The sequence below is a fragment of the Acanthopagrus latus genome, chromosome 21 (genome assembly GCF_904848185.1).
Source record: "Acanthopagrus latus isolate v.2019 chromosome 21, fAcaLat1.1, whole genome shotgun sequence".
Lineage (NCBI taxonomy): Eukaryota > Metazoa > Chordata > Actinopteri > Spariformes > Sparidae > Acanthopagrus > Acanthopagrus latus.
This window is the reverse complement of record NC_051059.1, coordinates 15,535,720-15,563,230: the sequence shown is the minus strand read 5'-3', so window position 1 is coordinate 15,563,230 and position 27,511 is coordinate 15,535,720. Positions and strand designations below refer to the sequence as shown.

At 41.9% G+C, this 27,511-nt stretch overlaps 1 protein-coding gene across 1 annotated transcript in view; it reads left to right on the top strand.

The window, feature by feature from the left end:
- Positions 1-27,511, top strand: part of b4galt2 (UDP-Gal:betaGlcNAc beta 1,4- galactosyltransferase, polypeptide 2) — a 161,985-nt gene that overhangs the window by 59,911 nt on the left and 74,563 nt on the right. The window contains exons 3-4 of the mRNA XM_037085076.1: positions 17,751-17,869; positions 19,309-19,425. Of these exons, the coding sequence (XP_036940971.1) occupies positions 17,751-17,869; positions 19,309-19,425 (236 nt within the window). The remainder of the gene's footprint in view (positions 1-17,750; positions 17,870-19,308; positions 19,426-27,511) is intronic.

The following is a 27,511-nucleotide window of genomic DNA, read 5'->3' as shown; positions in this document are numbered from 1 at the left end:
TCTCTCTCTCTCTCTCTCTCTCTCTCTCTCTCTCTCCTCTCTGTCTCCCCCGTCCCCCGTCCTTCCCATCCAGTCACTTTTTCTCTCCTTCTCTACCCCTGCATGCGCTACTGCCTCACTCGATATCTTTCCCTCAGTTCATTATTCTCTCCCACTTTCCTCGGCTTTCTGTTTCTCCTCCTTTCACCTCCTCCTCGTCCTCCTCCTCCCTCCCCCAGCCTTCTCCTCTTCCTTTTTATCCTTTCAGGTCCTTTCAGAGCACTCTGTTGCAATCGGATCTGTCACTGTGTCTTTGGAGACGGATAGAGTTGGGTTGCCAGGGGTTTCAACCCAGCAGAAGAGCAAAACCGCCATTGCATCGTTTAAATCAGCTCCCATTTGAGCCGCAGCCAAAGTCCGAGTATTTAGTGTGTGTGTGTGTGTGTGTGTGTGTGTGTGTGTGTGTGTGCGTGTGTGTGTGTGTGTGGGAAGAGTGTAATTTTGTGAGTGTGGCCTTGAGAGACTGTCTGTAGGTGGGTTTATATCCAAGTTTTCCAAGATTAAATCCAACTGTTTTTTGCAGGAGAGAAGTGGGAGAGAAACTGAAAAATAACAAAAATGTGTTTGGATCTTGAGTGCTGTTTTTTCTGCTTTTCTCAATTAAGACATGTTGTGTCAGTGATGTGTGAAGACACAAGCACGTTTTGGCAATATAAGCATTTATGTGTTGTTGGTTTTTTTTTTTTTACTGCTTCACCAGAATGGTCATCTACAGACTGCTAGTACTCTGTTGGCCACATGAATATGAACTCGTAACTCATACACTCATTTAAATACACCCAGCTAAAAATAATACAGTGCTGCGATACATCTTACCATCATGAATGCAAAAATATCGTGTTCCCAGTTAAAGCAGTTCAACAAACTAATACATCTTTGGCTTGATGAGAATAGCTGCTAGAGACAAACACAAAGAAATAACAGATAATTTGTTTTATGTGGGCTGTTGGTGGGTGCTCTGCTGTTAATTTTGAGATATAATAAAAACAGGAAATGTAGCCAATATTAGCCGACGTTCTACAAAGCCAATTCGCCCATTAGAATCATCCAGTGTTATAAATGCTGAACAATAATTGGCTCTTTGAAAGACCTTCGATTTTCTCTTTATTGCAGAAGCCAATGTATTCACTTCAGAGCAGCTGAAACATGGTTAATTCACGTTTAATTCACACGTGCGTCACATTTAGCTGAAACCACATCTGTATTTATGCTGTCTTGTACATTAATTACCTTTTTATTGCACTGTTTTTTTTTTTCTCCAGGCAGTCACATTAGATCAACCTGCAGTGTTTTTCATTTCTGTTCTGTGTTTTGTTCTGTTGAATCAGTGATTGTCTTGACAAGAACGTACAAGAACAAGAGGTGAAAAGAGCTGATTTGTTATGAAGGCTTTGATATATTGCTATTGAGCGGTTAGCTCTGTGTTTGTATGTGTGTGTGTGTGTGTGTGTGTTTGTATGTGTGTGTGTGTGTGTGTGTATATATATATATATATATATATATATATCAGTTATTGAATTGGTTAAGGTGTGTGTTTTGTCAAAACTGAAAGGAATCACACCTTGCTGTCTTCTCCCATTCCTTCAGATATATATCCTCATCAGCTGTGGACATGAAACACACACACAAGCCTTGTGTGTGTGTGTGTGTGTGTGTGTGTGTGTGTGTGTGTGCGCGCGCGGAGCTGTTGATGGCTCCTATATTATTGTGCTGGGAGCATTTGTTCTGTGTAAAAAGAGTGTAAGCAAACGCTGAAGTCAACTTTCTCTCTTATTTTGTGCGCACTGTATTGCTTTTTGCCGGTGCGAGTCATTTTTTATTGCTCATTCGCAGGACACGGAGGCAGCCGCTACGGAACGAGAGTGGCGATTTCTAGTCCAGAAAAAAAAAAGTTTAGAGAGGAGAAATGCATTAATCTTATTCCTTTTTTTTTTTTTTGGTAATATAAGTGCAGAACCACTGCATAGACTCCAAATGTGCTGTTGGGTCGAAAGCAGAACGTCTTTTAACTCGACTCAACTCAACAAAGCGACTGCTGAGTGCTGATTTAAGCCTCCGCTCAAAGCATAAATCATTAAGGGATGCAGGTATGCTGCAGCTGAATAAGAGAAATACTGCTGTTTTTTTCTTTTTTTTTTTTTTTGGTTTTGTTTTTTTCTGGTCTGCAGACCACATCTCAGAAGTCGGGTTTATAAATGCAGAGAACGGAGCGTGAGAGACCCCAGGTGTCGGGGCTGCCGGCTGAACAAACACCACCGGGTGGAGAGATTGAAAGCCTCCCCCTCTCTCTCTCGCTCCGTCTCTCTAATGGTCTCGCATTTTTCTCTTACCTCGAGGTGCTTCAGTCATTGGTTCTGTCTTGGTGTGTCTCTGCGTCGTCCTGTCTGTCTCACCTGCAGCTCTTCTAAAATAACATTTTCCGTTGCGAGTAATGAGGAGCGGGTAGTTTAAATCTAAATGACCCATTTAAACCCATTAGCTTCTTTGGTTATTCCCTTTATGAAGGACACTTACTGCTCATTATGTTCATACAGTATTTTCTTTTCTACCACACTGTGTTCCTACCACTTTGGGGCACGGTGACGTAGACCTGATTTCCACATGGTCTTTTAAACGCGTACGCATTAACACTTGGCTTGATCCGACTGTTCCTCTACATTGACATAGAGGAACGCCTCTTCCAGTGTCTATAAATGTGAATGTACTGATATTACGTGTGATTCAACAGCAGAATATGATGGGTGTAGTTAGTTAAAGTGAAGTCACCGATACTGACAGCTGCGGTCAACAAGCCAAGAGAAGTGTGCAGGAAAAATGTACAATATCCCGTCACCACACCAACGACACCACACACACAGCATATACGTTGTTGTTGGAGCTGATTAAACCCTTCTTCGTGGGATTTTCTCACAGAATCTAGTTGCAAACAAGCGTTGTAAAGCAGAAGACAGGGCGTGTTTTTGTTCTTCAACTTGGGCTCGTGCTGGAGCTGGTTAATAAACAACAGTTGTGTGCCAAATGAGTGTTTCTCTTGTTCACTATTGCCTATAAAATAGTTGGTAACTTGGTAGTTAAGTGTGTTTGGCAGTAAATTGAGCTTGACAGTGTGCTGTCATAGAACTGCTGATTTTCATGTTGTAGCGGGGCAGAAGAAAGTGGCAGACTGGTTAGTTTTTCAGCAAGATCACACAAAAACTACTGAACAGATTTCGGCATCATTAGATGGAGGATGGTTCTCGACCCAGAATAAACCACATTAGGTTTGAGTGAGCAACCATTTTTTTAGACGCTGTACAGTACATTCGGAATATAACCTGCAACTACTGTACCACAAATGCACAGCTGAGATAATGGGGAGTCAGACAAGGCACCACCGGTTTTAACATTTCTCGGTCGGTGGATTCAGACCGGCTCAGCCGCTGAACATTTTGAATCTTATCTTAATGGTTTTGGCTTGACTCAATTAAAGGTGATGGTTGGGCCTTGGCAGGGGGTATGGGCTACATCATCTATTAATATGAATGCAATATTCATGTGGCGCTGAGCTACTAGTCAGTGAGTTTATGTGATGTTTGGAAACAGAAGTAAAAAGACGAAGAAGTATGGCAATCTCTACGTTTTGCGCGATTATGGACGCCTTTGAGATCGATCCCAGTTTTGAAGTTATTGATCGTCCACAAATAAGCGCACCATGAAGCCCAGTAGATGGGAGTCACTTTCAAACAGACAGTCTCTCAAACCATGTCGGTGTCTACAGATGATGCGTTCAGGGGTCACTTGTGTGTTGGCAGCGCTTACAGCCCGGCACACAGTCACTGTTGGTAAAATAGTAGAACATGGACACACTTTAGAGGGGCGATGTGGAGTTGAGTGCTGGATTGAATAAAATAGAAGTGTATCTGTTCGATCAGACGTGCGTGAGACAGACAACTGAGAAACGCTGCTGAAACGCCTCTTGTCTTGACATTACCTGTAGAATAGTGCCTCTCCCACATCTTTTACACTTTGCTTTTCTATAACTAAGAACCAACCACAAGCGCCACCTCTGCTAATAAGGCCTCCCACAGCTAAATTACTGCTTCCGCAACTTGTCTCCCAAAAACAATGTGATAATGATAGAACTGATGTGAACAAGAAACTTCATGAAATATCTGGTACGTAACACAGCGTAGTTGAAATACTAATTTTGTATTGGGTGCTCAGAAAATGTTCCATTTCTTCTATTTACTGCGAGGAGTCAACCATGACTCTGCGTGGCTCCTAATTACAGTGATGCACTGTGGGGTAAACGAGGGTCTGACTTACCAAGCTGCTTTTGATTCACTGCGCCGCTCCTGCTGCTGCTGTAGCTCCGACTTTGGAGACAGGCATGGACGACTTCGGTTTTTCTTCACTCGTCCCCCTGATCGAGCTAAGTAACAAAAAAAAAACAAATAAAGGGCCAAGCTGAAAAACACTGTGGGCTCATATCTTGTAGCTGCACGGCTTTGAAATAAAAACATATAACTGCACTTTACCCTCGGGGTCATTAAGTCAGTCTACACATAGAGTAATCACATTAAAGTGCAACATCATTAAACAATGTCCGCACTGTGCAAGCACCTTTAGAGGTCAAATGAAGTCATTTGTTGTGGTGAAAGTGTTTTTTTTTTTGTGTGTCGGTGCTCATCTAATGGACCCAATTTGAGGATTTAGCTCCATTTCCAGTGAGGTTCCCGTCCGTGTTTCAGACTTAAACACTTTAATTTCTTACATAATTCATCTTCATTCAAAGCATGGAACATGTCTGTCTCCCTTTCTCCTTGTGGTCCTTAATATCAGCCCAGTCGCCAGGATATAATGTGAGCAGTTAGCACCTCTGCAAATCACATATACGTCAAAGGTTGACATTTGCAGGACACGTGGTGTATGATGCTTACATTATATGATTATCAGCGGACTTTCACGTCAGGATTTGCAGGGGAAAGTTGGTTTAGTACAGCCAACAAGGCTGCCAAACGGCCGACCTCAGTTGGATCTACACCAGTGGATGTTTTGGGAATATTTCTAGACATTTTTGTGGTGACAAAACTGTGTTATTTATTTTTTCATGAGACCTGTAGATATTTTAAGTGTTTTTTTTGTGATGTGAAAAGTGTTCCAGTCAAGGGACCTGCAGATATTTCGATCTGTTTTTTATTTTTATGGTGACAAAAGCATGGCAATTTTTCACAGAAATGTGACAATTTCGATTTGTGATCTTGGGGATCAAAACAAGTATTTTGAAGCAAAGCCACGATGTTCCGACCCTCACAAAGCAATTTTTGTGCCTAGACCTAACCAGAGTATGAGCGCAACAATGTTGAGACGAGACAGAAGAAGAGATGAGTGAGAGAGAGAGACTCAACTTAAGCAAATGTAAAATCGCAGCATAAAGAAATGCTTAGTTTAAACTTAGCTGTGTTTTTGCAGAAAAGTACTGAGCAAATATTTATTCTGGTGATTTGGTTGTTTTTATTCATCCTCTTTGATTACTGTAGAGCCACCCATCCGTCTCTGTCCAGGCTTGTTAGGCTTTGCACAAAATCAAAATTAGAGACTTTGTTCCTTTGATTATTGCACCCGTCCACTGGCACCCTGTAGTTAACAGGATGAAAAAAAAAAAACATAAAAAAAATCCTGGTGCCTGTCTACAATTTACTAAATCCCCTTGTTACGTTTCTGGACTCCTGCCCTCACTATTCAAGAACTGAGTTCCTCAAACCAAAAGATGCCCCCATACTATCAAATTCCTCAAAGTCCATTTGATCCTCTCTCCTCTCCTTCTCTTCTTCACTTTAAAGACTCACATTACTGTAAAATAAATTGTGTTTGTGCCCGTCTGGTAGTCCGTCTGCCCCTTTCTTCTTTGCACCTTGGTGAGAATGCTTTGAATTAATTTCCCTCAAGAAGTCGGGTCTTCTGAGACCCGCGTCTGATGTCCGTGTGTGTGTGTGTGTGTGTGTGTGTGTGTGTGTGTGTGTGTGTGTGTGTGTGTGTGTGTGTGTGTGTGCGTGCGTGTGTTTAGTATATGCGTCCGCACACAGTCGGATGCATTTTGGTAGCCTTTAATGGTGACAGACAGAAGAAAGAAATTCCTGGGAGAAAAGGACGATGGGAGATTAAAGCGGAGGAAGATCAAGACGGACGTGAACAGAGGGACACTGATACACTCTCAGATGGGTTTATGCGTGTGTGTGTGCGTGTGCGTGTGTTGACACATGCAGATACACACATGCGCTCAGGACGTGTCAAAGTACAGCCATCAGAAATGTCAAATGTCAGATTCAGCTCAGTAGGAAACGTGTGCCTGTTGCGAACTTCTCCCTGTATTAAAGCATTTAACTCATCCGTCTCTGTTTGCAGCATTACTGAAAAAAAAGAAAAAAAGAAATCCTTCCAGTAAAGGCCAAGATGATAGACACATTCGCTGGTGTGTTCATGTTTGATGGTTATTTAGTTTACCTAGCAAGTGCAGAAAGTACAGTTAGGATTTTGACATCTGATCCTGACGGTTTAATTAGAGTAACAAATGACTGTATTATATACAGTAGCTCCTCAATTAACCTCAAAACAGCAAAACTGTGCCTCCTGAGACTGTTTATAAGAGTGTGTGTGGGCAAATATTTCTCCTACACTTGTGTCTTAAATGTGGAGATGCACTTATTGTGCAATGAATTTCCGTTCTGTCCTTTTCTTGGTCCTTGACATTGTTCTATTTCAAAGACCATGAATTCAGAGTCTTATTTGAACAGACAAATGATTTAAGCTAAGTTTTAGCTAGCAGTGAAGCTATGCACTGACCATATTTCATGTGTGGCTGTGTTTCTCTTGTGGTTTCATTAAAGCTGATACGCTTTTGGCATTTCTACAAAGTTGCTAACGGCACACCAAATGTAGCATGTTATCCCAGCATTTAAGAACACAATTCACTAAATTCACTTTTATTGTTTTAGCTTGGCACTGAGCAACAAAAGTGGCAGCTAACAATTATACTGTCGCTCTCTCTCTCTCTCTCAAAGTTTGCCTTTACCTCGGATAAAGTTGGCAGTTAAGGTGGGCGAACTGACATCTTTGCCTAATTTTAGCCTTCATCATGGAAAGTTTTTGTATATTTTTTCCTTACTGCCTGTTCACCCTGTTACTTCGGAAATATGACACAGCTCTGGACCGATGATGAATACATTCTGCCGTGTTATTTCTGGCTGAAGTGTCCTCCTGGCAGCATGAGAAGTGGCATCTACATTGTAATCCTCTGGCAGCCTGCACACAGCTCCCTGCACCATTTCATGTCTGTCCACCGTGACCACACCAAGCCATGCAGCGCTCTGACAGCAGCGTGACCTCGCTGCCTTCTTGCACTTGGCCACGGCCGTTTCAGGATACTGATTCTTCCGAGAATAGTGTCCACAGTGTGTGTGTGTGTGTGTGTGCGCGTGTGCGTGTGTGGGCATATGTGCCAGCTACCACATCAGTGTGCCAGCTGGACAGTTGCAGTGAGACCTGTAGCTGGACGGCCAACTGCACACATGCTCTCACACACACACAAACACACAAACACACACACACACACACACACACATATGCTGGCATGCTAGTGTCGTCTCCTCTGCCAGTCATGCAGATTTGATATCATGTAATGGGGAGAACAGTCCGAATCATGCCAGAATTCAGCGTCTAGGGAAATGCACCACAAGTTTGTACGGTTGTCGCAGCCAGCACAACACACAGCTTTACTACGGCTGCTGTCCCTAGATTACTTGGAATAGGTTAATTCCACATAAATAGGATGATAATAATCAAGGATTACATTTGCATAATTGTCTGGGGTTTTTTTGTTTTGCTTTGTTTTGTTTTTTTAAAGAGGCACTTGAACAACAGCCTGCGATGAAAAAACAACACACATTTTCTGCGCTTGTGACCGAGAAAGTTTCGGATGAGTTTGTGTTTGTGTAGGCCAAAGGCGACAGGCAGCGGACAAGAATATGCACTCTATCACATAATAATTAGAAAGTCATTTTGTTCTTTCAAAAGTTTTTCCTTTGAAAGTCTACAGCTAGTTTTTCATTCCCGCTCTCAGTAGCTTCTCCGTCTCCTTAATTAATAGCACTGTCGGACGATCTGTAACTGTAGTTGTTACACTCAAAACTCTGCTTTGACATTCGCAAGTGTCGATTTTAGCCGAACCTTGAACCACATTTAAACCAGTTGTACTCAAACTGACACAAACTAGGCAATGGTTACAGATTGAATTTTTGTTATTACAGAAGGTGTATGAAACCCACTCTGTCCGCACTCTCAGAGCCACTGAATTGACATTTTTATCATCCATCCATTGGCAGCTGTTTGTCCAAGTCTTCATCAGGTAGTTGAAGTAATTATATGATTAGAAATTATTGTTATACACTCCTATATACATAAATCGTTGCTGGTTTTCCGTCACACTTTCATATTTCGGCCTGTGTGACGACGAAAGAGCTGTGAAATTGTATTTTCTGTGGTATTAAGAAACACTTGGACTGCTGACCCCTGCAGAAACCCACTAATACAGTAAATGGTTTGATGATACAGTAAATTGAGGCCCGTTGCAACAACCACGCTCTTTATCATTTGTTCTGCAACCTTTAGATTTTCCTGGCCGTTTTCATGGATGACAGGCTGTGATACAAAGCAAACAGTTGCAATACTAACAGCACCGCAGAGTGGAGAAACAACACCTTTATCCCGCTGGTGTGGTGTTTCCATGGATTTTGGCTCACAGCCTCACACTATCTGTCATCCACCCTTCAATTTATGTTTCCGTTGTTATTCTCCCTCAGCTTCGTTCCTCTTTTCTTTTCTGTTTCCGTCCCTTTGTTTCCTTCTGCTGTTCCTTTTTCTCTAAAGCGGCATCACTCTTCCTCCCCTCTTCCATCCTCCTACTTTTTTTTTTTTTTTCCCCCCTTTTGCACACTTCGTCCTCCTTCCCTCTCATTCGCCCTGGTTCTCGTGCCAGGATAAAGATGTTGTGTTACATGCATTCTCCATCTGTTTCATGCCCCCTACTTCCAACCTCTTCCGTCTCTGAAACAAAAACACATCGATGAACATACTGCGCTCGTGGATCAGAGCCATTAAGTGCTTTTTTTGCCGCGCTTGTTTGGGTAGCGATCCACAACGCTGGTTTGAATACAGTATTGAGTGGGACTTCAATAAATGCAGATAAAGGGGCTTTTAGTTGATGTAACGAACAGCAGTATCAAAGGTTTTTTTTTTTCTGTCTCAAGTGTTTGACTTTGTAATTACTTTCTTTGGCTTGCTTGAAACTCACACTCGTTAATGACATTGCATGTTTTGTTTGTTGGTGTACACACAGGTTGTTTGTTGTACATGCTCTCAGAAAGACAAGTGCACGTTTCCTGATGATAAAGGATCGTTACGCACAAATTTTAGCTCCACCTATGAGGTTGTTTTGTTGTCAGTTGTCTTTTTTGGTTGGTTGGTTGGTTGGTTGGTTGGTTGGTTGGTTTGTGAGCAGGGTTACACAAAAACTACTGAACGGATTTCCATGCAACTTGGATGAAAAAAGGGTTGCAGCCCACAATAGACCCCAGTAGCTTTTGGTGTGGATCAAGGTTTTTTTTTTTCTTGCTTTCTTTGACATTGTGAGATTGGACTTTTTTCCACATTTCTCTTAATTTGTACAATCCACAGATCCTAATGAAATGAACAAAATCTACTTTACTTAGGTGGCTGGTATCTAAGAGTGAGTACAAGTTGATGCAGAGCCAAGTAATAATCCAGATCTATCAGATTTAAATACTACTTAAAGTTTGCACATACCTTCTCATTTAATGGTTTTTCTTCATTTTCATGACTATTACATTGTAGATTCTCACTGAAGGCATCAAAACTATGAATGAACACATATGGAATTATGTAGTAAACCAAAAAGTGTGAAATAACTCTAAATATGTACGTATATAGTTTTTTCTTTTTGACTGAAAGTCCGGGGACTGTTGAGTCTCGACAGAGGAATGCGCTCTACTGAGGGCCATTCTAGTTTACTGAAGTTAGTTGCAAAGCAAAGATAAGTTGTAACATTCTTTTTAGTCATCAATTTATATGTACATATATGCAGTGATAATCCTCCCGGTGTTGTTAAAACACATGCTACGCAGTCATTCTGGAGTTTTCCCTGCTCTGAATTCTATCTATCTATCTATCTATCTATCTATCTATCTATCTATCTATCTATCTATCTATCTATCTATCTATCTATGCTGTATTGTATCTATTGGAATTTGATTTCTGCTCATGTTTTCTTCAGGGCGACGTTATTATCACTTAAAAATTTCGTAATTGAAAAAACATTCAGTCGGATTATTATTTTTGAACATCTACTCTGTTGTGCTCCCGAGGAAAACGCAGAACCACTTTAATCCAAGAGCAGACCTCTTCATTATCCTCCTCACATAACTCGTGTTTCCTTTTCATCTGCTGGTTTTTCATTCTCCAGCAGCATGGCCTGTGACAGAAAAAGAAAAAAAGAAAAAAGCTGCCAGTTCCTAGATGTCGCGGCATTCTCTGCAACCATTTGTGAGCTGTGAACTCAACACTGTTAATCCCGTATCTCCTCTTTCTGAGCAACACTGTGTGAGTGTTAATGCAATAATAGCAACCCCCACAGACAGATGACTGGATGTTTTGCGTGTCGAGGAGATTCTTAGATACCAATAATCCTCTGATCCAGTAAAGTCACACACACACTCGCATGCGGACACACAAACACACACAAACAGGATTTTGTACTTGAACACTGCCTTTGCCGTGGATGATTTTCAGAGGACAGATCAACAATGAGGTGACAAGAGGAGCACGAGAAGAGAAAAGGATAAACACAGGGAGAGATATGATGAAATGCATCGTACATGTAGTTGCCTGACACTCCTCTCTCCATCTTGTCACCTCCTTCCATCACGTCTCCTTCCTTTCTTTGTCCCTCTCCGCCTCCTTCTCTTTTCCTCCTTTCCTCCCCATCTCTGGAAAGAATAGCAATTACATTTCAGAGTCGGCAGAGGCACTTGTAAACGATTGAAAGAGAGGCGAAAGAGGGAGTGGACAGCCTAATAAGATTCAGTGAGCTGAGAGTCTCTATTGTCACAGGGTCTGTGTCAGTGGGAGGCAGGAAGAGAGGAACAATCTCTGCCCCTCTCTCGTTTTTTTCTCTCCGTCCTTTCTCTCGTTTCTTTCTTTCGATTAATGCCGTCACCCTGAAGCCAGAGAACCAAACTCAATTATAAACTCCAAATTCCTCCCTGAAATCTGACCCTGGCACTGCTTCAGTTGTCACTTAAGGAACATGAAGGCACAAAACGTCTCTGCCGATTAACAGGCAGTCTGTCATGCGGCCTCGGTGGTCAGATGGCCTGACCAGAGACTCTGTCAGGAGTCGTGGTGTCGCAGGCTGCCGAACAAACTCGCTCGTTTTTCTTGTTGCGATTTGATCCCGAGCACTTGTGTAGGAGGATGTTTCGTGGTGTTAATTTAGCATTCAGCCGCAGCGCATCGATACATGATCGTGGCGAGGAATTAAAGTTTTCTTTCTGCAATCACTGAACAAAAGACTTCATTTCATAATGTGTGGTTTTTTTTTTTTTGGCAGTGAATGTGGTGTTGAAAGATGACTTGCAGGAACTTTTTTAAAGAAAAAAAGAATTTGCGCCGCACCTCCCTAACACTGCTGGACGTACGATGAACAATCAAAAAGTTGGTCTTACGGCCCTGATTCCTAAAAAGTTGGGATACTGTGTGAAACGAAAACAAAACAAAAGGTTATAATGAGCTAAACGTACTCAACTGAATACAATGCAAAACAACGTAGTCGATGTCTTGCCTCATCATCCTCATTGATTTTTGCAACTACATTGCCTATTCTGAATTTAATGCCACGACATGACATGATCAATGAGAGACTGGCTAATTAAACCAGAAAAACAGAGTTCAGACTTGTGCTTTGCTTTGAGATCAATAAATCATAACCCAAAACCACCGAGGCACAGTGCTTTACAAAAAATTAAAAAGCTGGTGATGAATAAACATAATCAGCAAGGACTGTTAGCGTAAGCCCTTAATATATGTTTTTGTTGTTTTTTTTTTCGCTTTGTTGCAAAGCAGTGTGCCTCAAATTTATTTTATTATGACTTATCGACCACAAAGCAAAATGCGAGTCTAACTTCTGTCTTTTGGTTTCATTAAAAAGTTTTTTGAACCTATCTGATTTTTGCTAGCTGCATTGTGAAGCAGCACACCTCAGTCAATCTTGCTGTTGTCCTTTTTACAAGTGACTGGGAAGGTTGTGTAATATTCAGTAACACCTGCTTGTAACAGGTAAACATGTTCATGGTAACATGGTAATGGCTGATAGTGTCATGTTGATTTTTGGCCCTTTAAGTCCATGAATTGGATATTTTTGACAAAATGTTGCACCCAGTCCAACCGACATCTGGGAAATTTACTTAAACCAGAGGTGTACTGAGTCCTTGCCCTGTTTATGTTGTCCTACTGACTTATGAATGGATGCCACTTCACGCGAAACCCTCGACAAACATTCGAGTACTCACAGTTTTTACTATTTTGGTTTTCTAATTGTCAAGTCTGACCCGGGCTGAATCACAGCCTCAAAATAGGCCAACTTGCTCTGTGTGTGTGTGTGTGTGTGTGTGTGTGTGTGTGTGTTTCTGTAGTGCTCACTGCCTCAGGTTGGTTCTCAGTGAATTGTGTCGGAACATGTGCTACTAACCTAATAGCTCTGAGATTTGGTTCATTATCATTGTGGAGGAGATGTGGCGGTGTGTATACAGAAAGGATGTGTGTTTGTGTGTATCTGTGTGCACATGCCTGTGTTTGGTGCATATTTGCAGACAAAGCAGTGATGTATCCCCCAAAGTGTGGTGGGTGTCCCAGATAGAGCGATCGAGCGGTATGATTATAATGTATTACTGTAATATCGCCACAAAGATAAGCATGAGATATTATGTGTTTATGTTTGTGTGTGTGTGTGTGTGTGTGTGTGTGCGCGTGCGTGTGTGTGAATGTGTGATAATTGCACTTCTATATAGCTTTCACACATTACAACTCTCATTTATCACTTCTTTCACCACGAACATCGGCTCAAACGCACATCGTCTCTATTTTCCTACACACACATTTCCTCTCTGTCTCCACACACACACACCCTAAAATGGGCCTATCACAGACATAACATATGTATGCGTAGATTTAACTACCCAGCCCACCCAACCACAGTAGGGATACAAAAACTGAGGAGAAATGATGAAGTAAACACAATCTGAGCAGGTCAACAAGATCCGTTTTTGAAATGCTCTCAGTGGTATATGAAGTTGCGCAGATGACGATACAAAACAGTGTCGCACACCCCAGGTAACCGAGTCTGCTCAGTGGAATCAAGGAGTTTGCGCGATTGTGGGTCAGCTAGAGCGTGTCAGTATAGTACTAACATAGCAGATTGAACGATGAGTTGTGAACATCTCTCTACAGTTGCAGAAGATGGTGCGCCGGTGTTTCGAGTCTGTTGAGTTACATAGTTATTTTAATCCAAAGCACAATGATTTCCAGTGCTTAACCAAGTCGTTCTTTTGCCTAAACCAACCAAAGAGTGAGTGTGCAATGGAGGTCCGTGCTAGTGCGCTTCAACAGTCACTCTTGTTTTGTGATTTCTGTTGTTTTAGAAAAGGCTAGCAATCGACATATGTAGTCGTTTTGGTATGAGGATGCGACAGAGGAAACAGCTGGTCTGGCTCCTTAGAAAGGTCACAAAATCCACACACCAGCTCTCTTTTATCCCACAAATTAACAGGTCATATCACTGTGGTTTAATCCGGACAGAAACCAAACCATGAAAATGATTGTGGGGTTGCCCGACTGCCAGTGGAGCCTTCAGGGAGGCACTTTTCCTGGCCAAGAAATAGTCAGGCAGGTCCTCCATAACCCTGCAACATGTTATTCTTACACATCAGTTCTTGTATTGCTTAAAACAGACGAGATATAACGCTACATTATGCTAGCACATTTATAAGCATGTAGCTATATCAGCAGGTGTATAAAATAGGACAGCTGGTCCCCAGACCTTCAGAACATTGTAAACTTTCAAGCGTTTCAAAGAGTAACACTGCTGAGAAAAGGGGAAAGCAAAGAAAACATTCAACGGACAGACCGCCGAAACAGACGACGTCCGCCCATCACACGACATCTGTCCATCAAACGACATCCGTCCATCAGAAGACATCCATCCATCGGAGTCAAACTGAGCTTTACTCTGAGAAAATGCCAGAGAAAACGCTGTCTGTGAAGAACACGAAAGGTATCCAGCGGATCTCAAGACAGCGGATCAGAAACGGTCCTCAGAAGAGGCTGTCCAGAAAATGCTGCGCCGAAAAGCAAGTTGGCTGAAGAGAACACCAAGTATGTCAGTCAGAAGAAACTGACAGTCCAATTTCGTAGAAGTTGGCTGAAACATGAGACCAGTTGGAAAAACAGAAAAGCCTCAGAAGGACTATGATCCAGCAACCCTCAGCAACACAAAGATTGCCGCAGGTGAAAAATAATAACAAGAAAAAGACAGACCTTCAAGTAGAATATATGGAAGTTGAAGTATCCTGTATAATCGACAAAGGCAAGTCCACAGCTGAGCTCCAGGTGGACAAGGACAGAAACAAACTCCTCCAAGAAGAACTGGCAGGTTGACAACCTTCAGCGTGAACTTGAGTATGGAGTCCCAAACCCACCCAGGGACGAGTAGTTCCTTCTGGGGCACAGATTACATCAGTTGGTGGAGTGGGTGTCCCACTAGCAGAGGCTTCGTTCTCGCTGCAGCGGGCCCAGGTTTGAATCCTGGCCTGGGGCCCCTTGCTGTGAGAAGGCTAATATGCTGAAGATTTTCAACAGAAATCATCATGGGCGAGGTAACGTAACCTGAGCTGTAGAGTCTAGACTGTAACGCGCCTTCAAATCAATGTAACTTTTCCTTTCCTTGACAGCTCATCTGACATCTGGTAATACTGTTACAGAAACCAGTATTCAAGACAATGTGTGTGTGTGTGTGTGTGTGTGTGTGTGTGTGTGTGTGTGTGTGTGTGTGTGTGTGTGTGTGTGTGTGTGTGTGTGTGTGTGTGTGTATTAAGAAAATAATTGTTTATTTGCCGCTCCTCCTGCTTCTAGACTTTGTGCTAAGCTAAGCTCCTGGCTTTAGCTCCATACTGAACACACAGACCTGAGAGTGATATCAATCTTTTTGTTTTGACATACTGGCAAGAAGGTGAAAACGTCAAACTATTTCTTTAAAACTAACCCTCAAATATCAGTTGACGGAGCTCTTATTTAGCACCCGAATGCTCCAGTCAATTTAAAAACATTGATCCTTGAAACAGCATTCTGAGTTTTAAGGATGTCAGGATATTGATTCACACTTGTGCCACATGTTAGGTCTTAGCTCAGCCATGTAACTGCTTATTTGTTTGACTTGGGGCTTTGTTGCAAAGCTAGTGTTCAACCCAGCGTACACTTTACAGATACTAACTGAACGCACAGTGATGTTATAGTGAAGGAATCATGACTGCTGCAGAGACACGGTGCAGTAAAAACACACAGTGCTCTCATGTCATATACCAGATCTAAGACTTGCCCTAAATAAAACATAATATAGGTCTCTGAAGTAGGTTATTTGTAAAAAAAAAAAAAAAAAGAAAGAAAGATGTCTCTGCAGTATCTCCATGCTATTCGAATGGAATCGCATTGAAAAATTAAATAATTAAATTGTCAAAAAAAGCAGCAAAAACAAAACTTTTGATCTAAAAATAGCATCTTTTTGTGCTCGAAACGGTCTTGAGCGTTAGCTAACCAACACCTTGTTCCACTTACTGTCTCATTAGTGTGAGAGAGGAAGAAAAACCAAGCATGGATGAGGGTGATGGGCAGACGTGGTCAGGGGAGAAGGGCGGCTGGGACTATTCGCAGTCAGCTCTTGTGGTGTGATAAAGAGGTGTGTTATGAACATGTAACCTTGTTGGTATCGATCGTGCTTCTCATCTGCGCAGCGCTGATTGGAGGAGACCTCTCAACACGAAGCTCATCCGTCAATGCTAACTGGATTATTAACTCATACACCTGCAGTGGCCTCATCACTCTCTTCTCTGCAGTCCAGTGTTCTCATGTCCTTACCATGATTCAGGGACGTGTACATCTACCTACCTACCTACCTACCTACCTACCTACCTACCTACCTACCTACCTACCTACCTATTTAAACAATAATTGCTCCAAAATGACGTTTGAATATTCGCTCTAAATAAAACCCACATAGGTTAGAGCCATAGGAATATCTATATTTGCGCATTATGTCAATAACAGGAGGACCAACTAATGCGATGAGACATAACTACTTGTACAGGTATTTTTATTTCAGTTTTAACATTTCTTCAATTCTGTTGGTGATTGTTCCACATACATGTATTTCATATCTATGGTTACTCAGAACTGGAGTTACATCCAGGCAGTAATGCTGTCAGTCAGACCCGTACCTGAAGCTCTATCCAAGGAAAAAAAAGATGCCTGTTGGGTCCCAACAGGTCCTGACAGGTTTGAGTCGGGTTTCCTTGCTCCAGCTTAAACTTTTTTTTCTGGGCCATCATCATTTTTTTTTTTTACAAACTTATCTTGATTTCAGTGTCACTCCTCTTTCTATGCAGATTTTTAAGAATATCAATTAATTGCTGGTTTTATTCTTTTCGGTGGATTTGCTGAGAAGAAAAATCATTGCTTATGATGTTGTGTGTCCATTTGTGGTGTCAGCGGGGGTAATGTAGTATGTCTGAGGTGTCCCCCTAAAATGATCAGTGATTACTACTAAACAACGATAAGAGACAGCTGCTTCTTTATAGCTGTGTAAATAACTGATCAAATGACACCATCATCAACTTGATCGACAGACACCCTGCGCGTTTTTTTTTCTCCCTCTCTTGCTTTGAAAATTAACTAATGAGTTATTTTTCTGACAGTGATGGGCTAATGAGAGACATTTTGCTACAGAATGAGTGCCCACGGTCCGGTTTGTTAGAAATGAGGGTTATGGTTGCAGGGCTTTGGGATGGAGCCCAAACAGCAAAGCTTGCTCATATATTTTAATGATCCTGGCTCTCTGAAGGAAGGTCTGTATTCGCCATCCGTGCCGGGGATTTAAAGCCGACCCCTTCGTTTTAAATGAGTCTGAACCCGCAATCTCATGCACACAAACACGCGCTTCGACCGCATTTGATCCGTCAGTACTCAAAGGAATGATGGATAGATTTGTAGTGATGTAACATATGGTGTGGCTCCATCACTGAGCAGCTTAATTACCTTTCATGCCGTGTTTACACTGGCTGACTTCAAAGTCTTTGTTTATTTTCGAGGAATATATGTTTTCCAAAGCCTGTGCATCTTATTAAATGCTACATTATGCAGAGTGTGTCCCTTGAAACCATTATTTCTGCACACACTGCTTTGATTCACGTACTTTGCTGCTTTGAAGCTAAAAGCTCTCACTCGCTGTCCCTCACTCCCTTCATCTCTCTCGCTGTCTCTCCCTACACTTCTTTTTTTACCCTCTGTTATCCTCTTCATCTTGCTAACTCTTCCCCCTCTCCTTACTTCCTCAGTGGGGCGTTTGTTGATCGAGTTCAGCTCCCAGATGACGATGGAACGAGTGCAGAAGGAGAACCCCAATGTGACGGAGGGAGGCCGCTACACGCCTCCTGACTGCCGGCCGAGGTGGAAGGTCTGTATGTGTGTTTCCTCAAGTGGAGCTAAGATGGAAAAAAATCATTTCTTACCATTTTGGATCTTTAAGCAGTGAGCAAATGGCACAGAGCTCAGATAGAATGTCAGTAAGACAGCTAACGCTTGCTCATTTGGTCATACAGCCATCCTCAGTGGTCATCTTAGCTTACTGACATAGAGCGCCAGGTTGCCAAGAGCCAAACCTGGCAACAAAACTGCCTCACAAAACCAAGAAATACAGTAGAAAAAGACCAGAAGTTATGCATAATAAAAACAACAGCAGCAATTTTGTCAGTAAAGATTTTTAGTTCCAAAGTAAAATTGTAAAATATTTTAATACATTATTCCATATTTCTTTTTCCTGGCAGAATTGGCCCACCATATTCTCTCTCAGTAGTGGGTTAAAATTATTGATCTGTTAAGACTTACTCTATAAATGAAATATGTAGGCTCACACATTGCGGCATGGACACACATTACTTTAAGAAACATGAAAAAAAACTAAAAGACCTGAATTTTTACATCATAAAGGGGAAAAAAACAACAATCTAATCAGTAAATATTATTAGTTTCAAAGTAAAAATGTCAAGATACTAAAGGAAATTTGTGAAGTATTGAGTCAGAGTTATAAAACAATAAATTATGTATGAGACATGAAGTCAAAAATGTGGCGGGTAGATGAAGATGAGATATTAGATAAAAAGTTTATTTGATAAAAAGTTACAAATAACATCAGAAGTATATCCTAAGTATATCCTTCAATTTGATTTCAGACGATTTTGTACAGACTAGCTCTCTGGTGGGCAGCTTCACTTTCCTCAGTAAATGTGGCGTCATATTTGATCTCCACATAGAAGACCAGTCTGTTGAAGTGTTTGAAGTGTTTGCCCTCTACTCAACGCTTCGCTGAGGTCAGGGTGCTTCCATTTAGCGGCGAAGATTACACTAAAATAGGTGCACCCATCACAATGCCTAACCAGACACAAACCAAGGTCAATTTGCTGCCGGTCTTCATTTCAGTGGGAAATTACCATGAACTTACACGGTAAATTACGGTTCAACCTTGGACTGTTTGGACAGCAGAGAACGACTCACTTAAAGCTCAGAGATACACGGCAACCTTAAATCTGTCCTGATCTGCAGAGCTGTCGGGAGCTCTTTACCTGAGTTGCTTCTTTCATAATGAATAAGAACCAACTTTATGTACACTGTGACACTAACCAGGGGGGGTTTTCTACTGTTCACTGAAGGATGGAGCGACACTAATTTAAGCATAATTACACAAACAATCACTCTCTGGAGATCGGAAAGATAGTGCACCTTGACTCGTTATACTTGGGTCTACATGTTGTTGCCTGCATTGATTTGATCATGCATTTGAATTGTACACATTTGGTTTGATAGTACATGTTTTCTGAAGCTGTCCTTGTGGTTTAGGTGGCCATCATCATCCCGTTCCGTCACAGAGAAAACCACCTAAAGTACTGGCTCCACTACCTCCACCCGATCCTCAGGCGGCAGAGGATCGACTACGGCATCTACATCATCAATCAGGTAGGTCAAGCGTGAGGACCTGAACGCACCTTTGCAGAGAAGTGTCACCAGGATTCACCGGCTGCAAGGAACAGAATTTTCATCGTAGGTTCCTCTCAGGATTATTTTAAAGTTCTTTGTCACGTGAGAAAGAAAATAGAAGTCATAGTCCCAGTGACGTACAATGATGATGCTTGAATATTCACTTAAGGACTTGTAGGTGCTCATGTCATCAAAAATTAGTGTTGGCCATGTGAGCAGGAATATGGTGCTGCATCGACAGTATAACAACATTTAGCAAAATAACTGACATGAGGTGTCGATTTTTTGTTGAGATTTCAGTCACTTCCGCATCAGTTAGCACCTAGTTGGATGTATAGGAGATACCGGACAGAGAGCAGGAACTAGAAACTCATGATACCGTGGTCACCCTCATATGAAACGAATGTGACATGATCACATCTGGTAGTCTGAGTTGATTAATAAGCCTTGTCCTCCACCAGCCAACCAAAAAGAGCCGAACAGTATGAGCCTGCTGCTCAGCGTGAAATAACTGAATTAATCTTAATAGAAAAAAAAGGGTGGGCGTAATGAATTAGGAAGGGGAATTTATTGATATCCGTGCTATTATCGATTCTGCTTGTTGGTCCGATTCTTTATTGAGCAAATTAAAATTCCTTATTGATTCCTGATCAATTTTTGTCGGAATAGCTGTAGAAATAGCCGGTCTAAATGGATGAAAAGAGAAAATATTTGCACATCATTCATTTTAATTTCTTTGTCAAAAAACAATCTGGCACTAGTGTTATCTCGTTATCACAAGATATTTATTCTCTGTAACGGACGTTCTGCTGCGCTGGGAGGCCGTTCGATACCGACCTTGGCTGCATGTCATCCTATTTCTCTCTACCCCCGTCCCTGTCGAATCTCTGTTACTATCATGAGAAAGTCCTGAGACGTAGCACCTCTCCAAAACCCAAAGACAGTCAGTCATATAGCAAATCCTCACATTTGAAAAGCTAAAACCAGCATTTTAAAAACATTTATTCACCTCCAGCAGCATTCAAAATCTTCTAATTAAGGAAGATTCGAATGTGAATTTCCTCTTGCTCAAGATGGGATGCAAAGTAGGTCATGGGCAGAAAAAAATATGAATAATGTTTCCTTGCAAAGACCTCTGTTTTATCATAAGCTCTGTTGGAGGCCGAGTAAAAAGGCTGTAGGAAGTATTTAGTCGTGAGTTTCAAATGTGTATGATGAGAGGTGGATGTGAACTAGATCTGTCAGCTCAGGTGGAGTTTTAAGTTGTGGAGGAATAATTAGAACACCATCAGGTACTTTAGTTCATTAATATGGAAAGAAAACATCTGTTACTGCATGTAGAAGTTGAGGACCGGTACATTTGCAGGTGCTGAATCCCCTCAAGTCCCTCACTGGTCTTCACCGACTGTTACTTCTTCTGACTGAATTCGTCTTCTGAGTGAATCGGCAACGTGCTTGCTTGGCTCGACACGAGCGCAAAGAGTTTGATTTTCTGAGCAGTGTCGCGCGAGTGTGTGCGAGTCTTCCACGCTGTGTCGGGTGAGGGTTGCTCTTCTTCTGCATTATGGGTAATGAGCGCTCCTCTCTGCCCTTTCTTTTCCCTGTGGGCCTAGCGCAATGGCTTAATCAGTCCCCCTGTCGAGCGGACATTTGGTCCCGCCTGCCCCGCCGTGCTCTGCTCCTGATATGGCGATGTTCCAGCGTCTTCCTCTCCCGCGCTCACTTTTTTTTTTAACACTTTTACACATAAACAAGCGTCTTCTCTTTGAGTGTCTCTGAATCTCTCTCATCTCAGATGTGAAGCTGTTGGAGAGGGTGTACAGAGCTGTCAGTGGGAACTTTCACGTTTACCGAGGGTTGGCTTGGATCGTCTCCCATTGTTAATTTACATCACTTTAATCTTGGATTAGCTGGTCCTCAAACAGTTGAAAACAGTTTTCCTCTTTCCTGTTTTAAATCTGTATATCACTGATATATTCAGTTTATTGTTTAAAATATTCCTCTGTCTAAAGTATGTTATTCTATTTTTGTACCGACCCCTAGAAATAAACTTCCGACCCCTTGGGGATCCTTTAGTAGTTTAGATGAATTGTCTAAGAAAATTATCTTCTTGCTTCTGATCTGCGATCAGCTAAAAAGCCTCATTGAATGCCTTTCAAATCCAAGGACGGCTTTTCAAAAGGGACACTTATTCTCATTCAGGAGGTCTTTATGTCGTGTCACACCATGAAATAATATGATTTTCCAGCAGACGGCGAGGCCGGCAGAGCTGCTGTTGCATCTTCATCCCATTCACTTTGTTTGAAGTGGAAATGATTCTGGCGTGTTTTTTAAAAAGCAGATATATTCTCTGATGTGAGGAGCTACACAGGTGCAGCGCGCAGTGACGCTAATACCCCCTCATCTTCGGATGAGTTTTTAAACTGACCCGAAGATTAGCAGTGATTTTTAAAATACCACAGCTGGAGGGATCAGCTTCACCTCCACTACCGGTATTAATGACTGCTCAGAGTGCCTGTCGTCATAACTGCTGCGGACCGTCTCCAACTGTCTGCTTAAGGGTGTAAAACTTTGAGTTTCTCCTCGATTTAAATGTACATTTTATACCAATCGGTAATGAGGGGCATCTCGAGGTTACGTTTTTCATTCGGCAGTTGCTCATCTAATATTCTCATTGTGTAATGTTGCAATTAACTGGAAATCTGAGTGCTGCAGCCACATTTTTATACACAGGATTTTTGTTAGAATCGTGCTCCAGCCAAATGCTTCATCCCAATTAGTCGGAAAAGTTAGTTTGGATCCTGGATTTGTTACTAATCATGGAGTTTTTGTGAAATTCTTGTTGACAGCCGAGTTTCGGTTTTATTTATAGAAGCTTGATGGAGGCAGGGATAACTGTCTCCTTTATAACCAAACGAACAGACAAAACTTAGACAGGGAAATGTATCAACAAAATATCAGCATTTTATTATCTTCTCCTCACTGTGCGCTGTCTTCAATCCTCAGTCCTCTCCTGGATTTCTTTTAGAAAGGTCAGACGGTACACTTGGATATCAAACTGCCAGACGAGCTGACAACAGTTCCCACAAACAGACGGTGACGTCTACAAAGAGGGTGGAGGGAGAGGTGCCGAATCAAAGCGACAGAGGTGGGATTTTGACGACAAGAAGTCCTGATATATCTGACACGATGGGCGATTAAACCTTTACGCCGGGCGCCACTTTTCCGAGGGGACGGCGGAGAGCACTTTGTTATCGTGCTCGATGGAGTGTTAAATGAGTGAAAGTCTGGAACCTTTTTAACACAGAGACGCTGCGGGGGGGAGGGGGTTGAGTGGCGATAATTTCCCCCCTCTGGTCTCATCCTTGCGAACAGATAATGGCTGTCGTGTCCTCAGAGTCAAAACAGTCGCTCTGTGGAAAAAGGGAAAAAAAAAAACAACTCATCGGAGATAAAACAAATGCCCTGAGTTCACCTTCAGACACGGGCAACAACAAAGTAACAGTGTTAACCCAGACATAGGCTTTACATTTGGGACCAGCCAGAGTATTTTAAAGGAAAGCGAAATTTCCGTCATTATCTAGTTGACCTCATGCTGATGGAAAGTCGAGGGAAGTTTTGTGCTCCACAAAACATTTCTTGAGCTTTACAGCAAGACAGTGTTGCTGCATTCTCCTGATAGAGACTTGTTGTAAAATATGAAAAAATACCATCCAAAAAATATAAACTGTCTCATCCAGTTTGACTTAAATCTTGTGGAAGACTATATTTACACCCCTGATGTGCTGTTGTGTTTGCGCACCCAATTCAGACAGGTCCTATCCAGTTTTATGTTGATCTCAGGACTTGGAGTACATGGAGCGAGTTGTATGGAACTGTTTTCTTTTCAGTTGTTGTTCAGGAGAAGCTTCAGAAATGTTTTGTTGACGACGAAACTTCATCTGACTTAGTGAGTAGATAATGACAAATGGCCACCTGGTTGCCTGGTCAGCCTGTTGGCGACTGGACTGTCAGGCCAACACGAGTCAGCTACAGTCACTCAGTCAGCTGTCCACCGTCTGACCCCTACTGGCTCGCTTTTAACCCGATGGCATGATCTCAGTGTGATGGATCGTACACACATAAACACGACGTCCGGTCGGTTTGTGCCGTGCGGGGAACAACAAACAGACGGCACAGGTGAGAGAGCCAACGAGACAAAGGGAAACATCGGAGCGCATTAAAGGGAGAAAATCCCGGGGGGAAAGTGCAGCTAAATGCTGGAATATTACAGAGATGTTCACGATCAAAGGATGGTAAGTGTTTGAATAAAAGCATGTCATGAGATTAAAATTAACCTTCCCGGGTTGTGTGATCCGTATGCATGAAAATCATACTGAGAATAGAGACGTTCTTGCTCTTTATGTCAGGTGGAAGTTACTCAGAGGCATCTGAGCTCCACGGTCAGGAAGTCCATTAGGACCAAGTTATTACCAAATTATATAGATGAATTATTTATTCCTCTAGCCTTATTCTCTATTTTTAAACTTTTTTTTTTGTAAAGCTGCTTTGTGTGGCGGTATAACTTATAGGTATGCTAGTGGCATAAACAGTGAACAGAAATTGTTTCATTCTATTGCAACATTCATGGTTCGCTATGAATGTGTGGAAATTGTCTGAGGTTAGATTCTCAGCCTGGACCGTTTTGACCAGTCCAACCCCGTCCTCATGCAACTTCTTAAAGTAGTTTTAAATTACATTTCAATCACAGATGGTCCCTTTACACTGATTGAAAATAACAACCTCTAGTTAATCAAACATGCTGCATAGCAACTGGAGCCGGTGAAGAGAAACGCTCTGTAGAGAAGGATTATAATACATCACTATGACTGTTCTAAACCCGTCGGAAGATTCAATCCTAACCAAATGTAAACAAGATATGTAAGCCCTGATATACATCTCAATCTTTGAAACACATTAGTGGTGAACTATTCCACACCACTCGTGTTGTTTTTGCATTTTGTTTTGTCAACCACACTTCGTCTTCAGCGAATGGAGCGTGCATCGTGGCTGCGCCTCCTCGCTCAGTCGAAATGATGGAAAACGGGTCACTTTGCTAGAGCCCAAGATGATGTCTTTAAATATCTTGTTTTGTCTGATCAACCAAAGGATATTAAACTAGCTTTCACAAAGGACCAAGAAGAGCCATAAAACACTTTTTAATAACCATCATTGATACATTGTAAATTCATAGTTTGTTAAACTTTAATGAACAGTCACTGTTGACAGATAATGCTTAACAAGACAAATGCAGCTGTCGAAATAGTGCTCATAGATGAGCTACATAGTATTTATTAACCACTTACAAGTATTATTAAACATCTGTTAGGAGTTAAATAAACAATTGCCTAACAAATTGTTTAAAATGCATTTCATTATTTCTAAACAGTGAAATAACTATTGGCTAGAGTTTGATTTACTGTAAATATATCATTTATTGATAGTGGTCATTATAAGGTGTTACAAGAAAAGCATATAAGCCATTAAGTTTAAAGAAGGTGAAAACAGCAGCCGTTTTGAGTATTTCAATGAGAAAAATAGTTTTTAGTCGGTAAGCTGCTTAGCTCATTACTGTGTTTAATGATAATGATTTACTGTTAAAGGCGCAGGTCACAGGTCACATCTCAGACATAGCTGCCGGTCATGTGCCATCAAAACTCCCTGAATTCATGTAAACACGGCTTCAGTTGAAGTGTTGTTCCCCTGCTCGTCCGCACCATCCTGCAGCCGTTTGTTGTTCTTCGGCCGGCCGTTTTTTGAGCAGCTATCACCTCGCTCTGACAAGCGGCGCTGCTGGTGAGGTACGGTGAGTAGGCGTTGCAGAGGGATCATGCGGAAAGTTATATAGCAACCTCGCTGTTCTGCCCTGCTGCTCTGTGTCCTCCGCGCCTGCCGAGGACCGGGGCCAGTGTTTGCTTGTTGGCCATCAGCTCATCATGTAAACTGGAGGGAAGCCCAGAAGAGAGAGGGACACAAAGTACCCATAAAAAAAAAAAAAGAAGAAGAAAAAAAAGAGAGAGAAGCAGGTGAGAAAAACAGAGAGAGAGAGAGAGGGGGGGGAGGGAGGTGAGCGACAGAAGTAATGAAGAAAGAGGAGCCATCTGCTGTTACGATTTTTTTTATGGGAGCTTAAGGTCGATCCATCATCATATTGATTTATAACTTCTAATACACTGCAGCTATAGAGGAAGCGCGTAAGGCAAAAGTCATGTAATATTCTGCTCTTTCTTGTTTCTTCCCTGACATCTGCAGCCGTGGAAGAAGTGCAGAGATCCTTTAGTTAAATAAAAGTACAGCACTGTAAAAAATAGTGGCCGCTGTGACTGATGTATTATCTTATATGTCATTAGGTTGTTAATACCGATACTTCAATAAGCAGCATCTTACTCTTGTAGCTGGTCAGTTTTGGCTTCCTACTTGTGCAGTTATTGAGGGGTCTGATCCTATGGAAAGGTCACAAAATTCATGAAATGAAGTCACCTAAATGTGTCACTGGTACCTTTCTTGGGTAAATGTACCTAAACTTTCCACTCAGTATCTGGTGGCCCCGGTTTTGGTCCTTTCACAAAACACACAAAAAAAGTAAATATGTATATTTTAAATTGCTACGTAAAAGCACACTGCCATGGCTCTAATATTCTGATGTGCTTATGACTCTAAAGTAGTCTTAATCTCTATTTTTGTGGCATTTTAGCACCAGCAGAAAATTGTAAGGATAAAAGCAAAAGCAGCACAAAATGCACACACTGACATCTGGTGACAGCACACACAAAGGACTAAGCGTCTGCCGGGACCCTTTCTCCGCTAATCCTCCAAGATATGACCTGCTACCCTCTTTCTCCCTCTGTCGTCCCTCCAACTCCTCACACACTCACACACACACACACACACAGACTTTCCAGTAACTCCTCTTCCTCCGTCTACAGTCTCAGGTCGTGATGTAGGCGGAGAATCCATTCAGCTCTCACACGGTTTGTCTTTCTTATTCAGGCCTACACTTCAGCTCCAGCAGTGTGTCCGGCACTGAGTGGACACCAAAGGATCAGGATGGATTAAGCTCAGCGTGTTTCCGTCTGTATAAGTGTGGGCTTCATGGTGAAGGTCACGTTAAGGGGTCAGGAAGTTCAGTGGTCTAGGAAAGGCTAGGCAGGCATCCAGTGTGGGTGACCTTTTGTTATGCTGTCTTTGTTGTGTTGCTCATGTGCTCATTTCATCAGATTTCAAGGGAACAGGCTCATGTAAATGCTAATGAACCAAACTAAAGCAAAAATGGCGCTTTCTGTAGAGGAATCTATCTGTAATTATATTACAATTACAATTATCAATCGTGTCAACCTCTTTTTGCCTTTTTCTTTCAAATTTGCCAACTTTTTTTGAATTTTGATTTTAGATATGATGTTTCAGTAGAGCTGATTGCTACCTAATGGGTGCTGAGTTGCTGGAAGTGTTAGCATACCAGTTAAGACTGCAGTTAGCGGTTATTTTCAGTATTGATTAGGTAACCAATCTTTTGGTTTATAGAGTGTCAGAAATAGTGAACAATGTCCTTCGAGGTTTCGTTAATGCCTTGTCTGTATTAGTTGGTCTATGCAGATGGCTTCCAATGACTGAGTCTGGATCTGCTCCGAGGTTTTGGACATTTTGTTCTCGCCACTGACGCCAGCTGCTCGCTCATGGGGGAAATGTTGTGTCTCTGTAATTCAGTTTATTGAAAAGTAAAGTCTAGACCTGCTCCCATTGGATAGTGTCATTGGATAACTTTAGTTGTGAATTGGTGCTATACAAATAGAAACTAATTGATTGATTGAATGATTGATTGAAGCCATCATCATCACAACGCTTCATTTTATGGCAACAATTTGATTATGCCCCATGCACGTATAAAAAATCAGGAAAAATCACTCTCTCCCATGTTTCAGGTGCAGTTTTTGTTAAACACTAAATGAAATGTCCATAATTATAGACCTGAGGCACAACTGTCAGCATCTATCAGTGTGATTACCAGAACTCTGTAGCCCATTCCTCA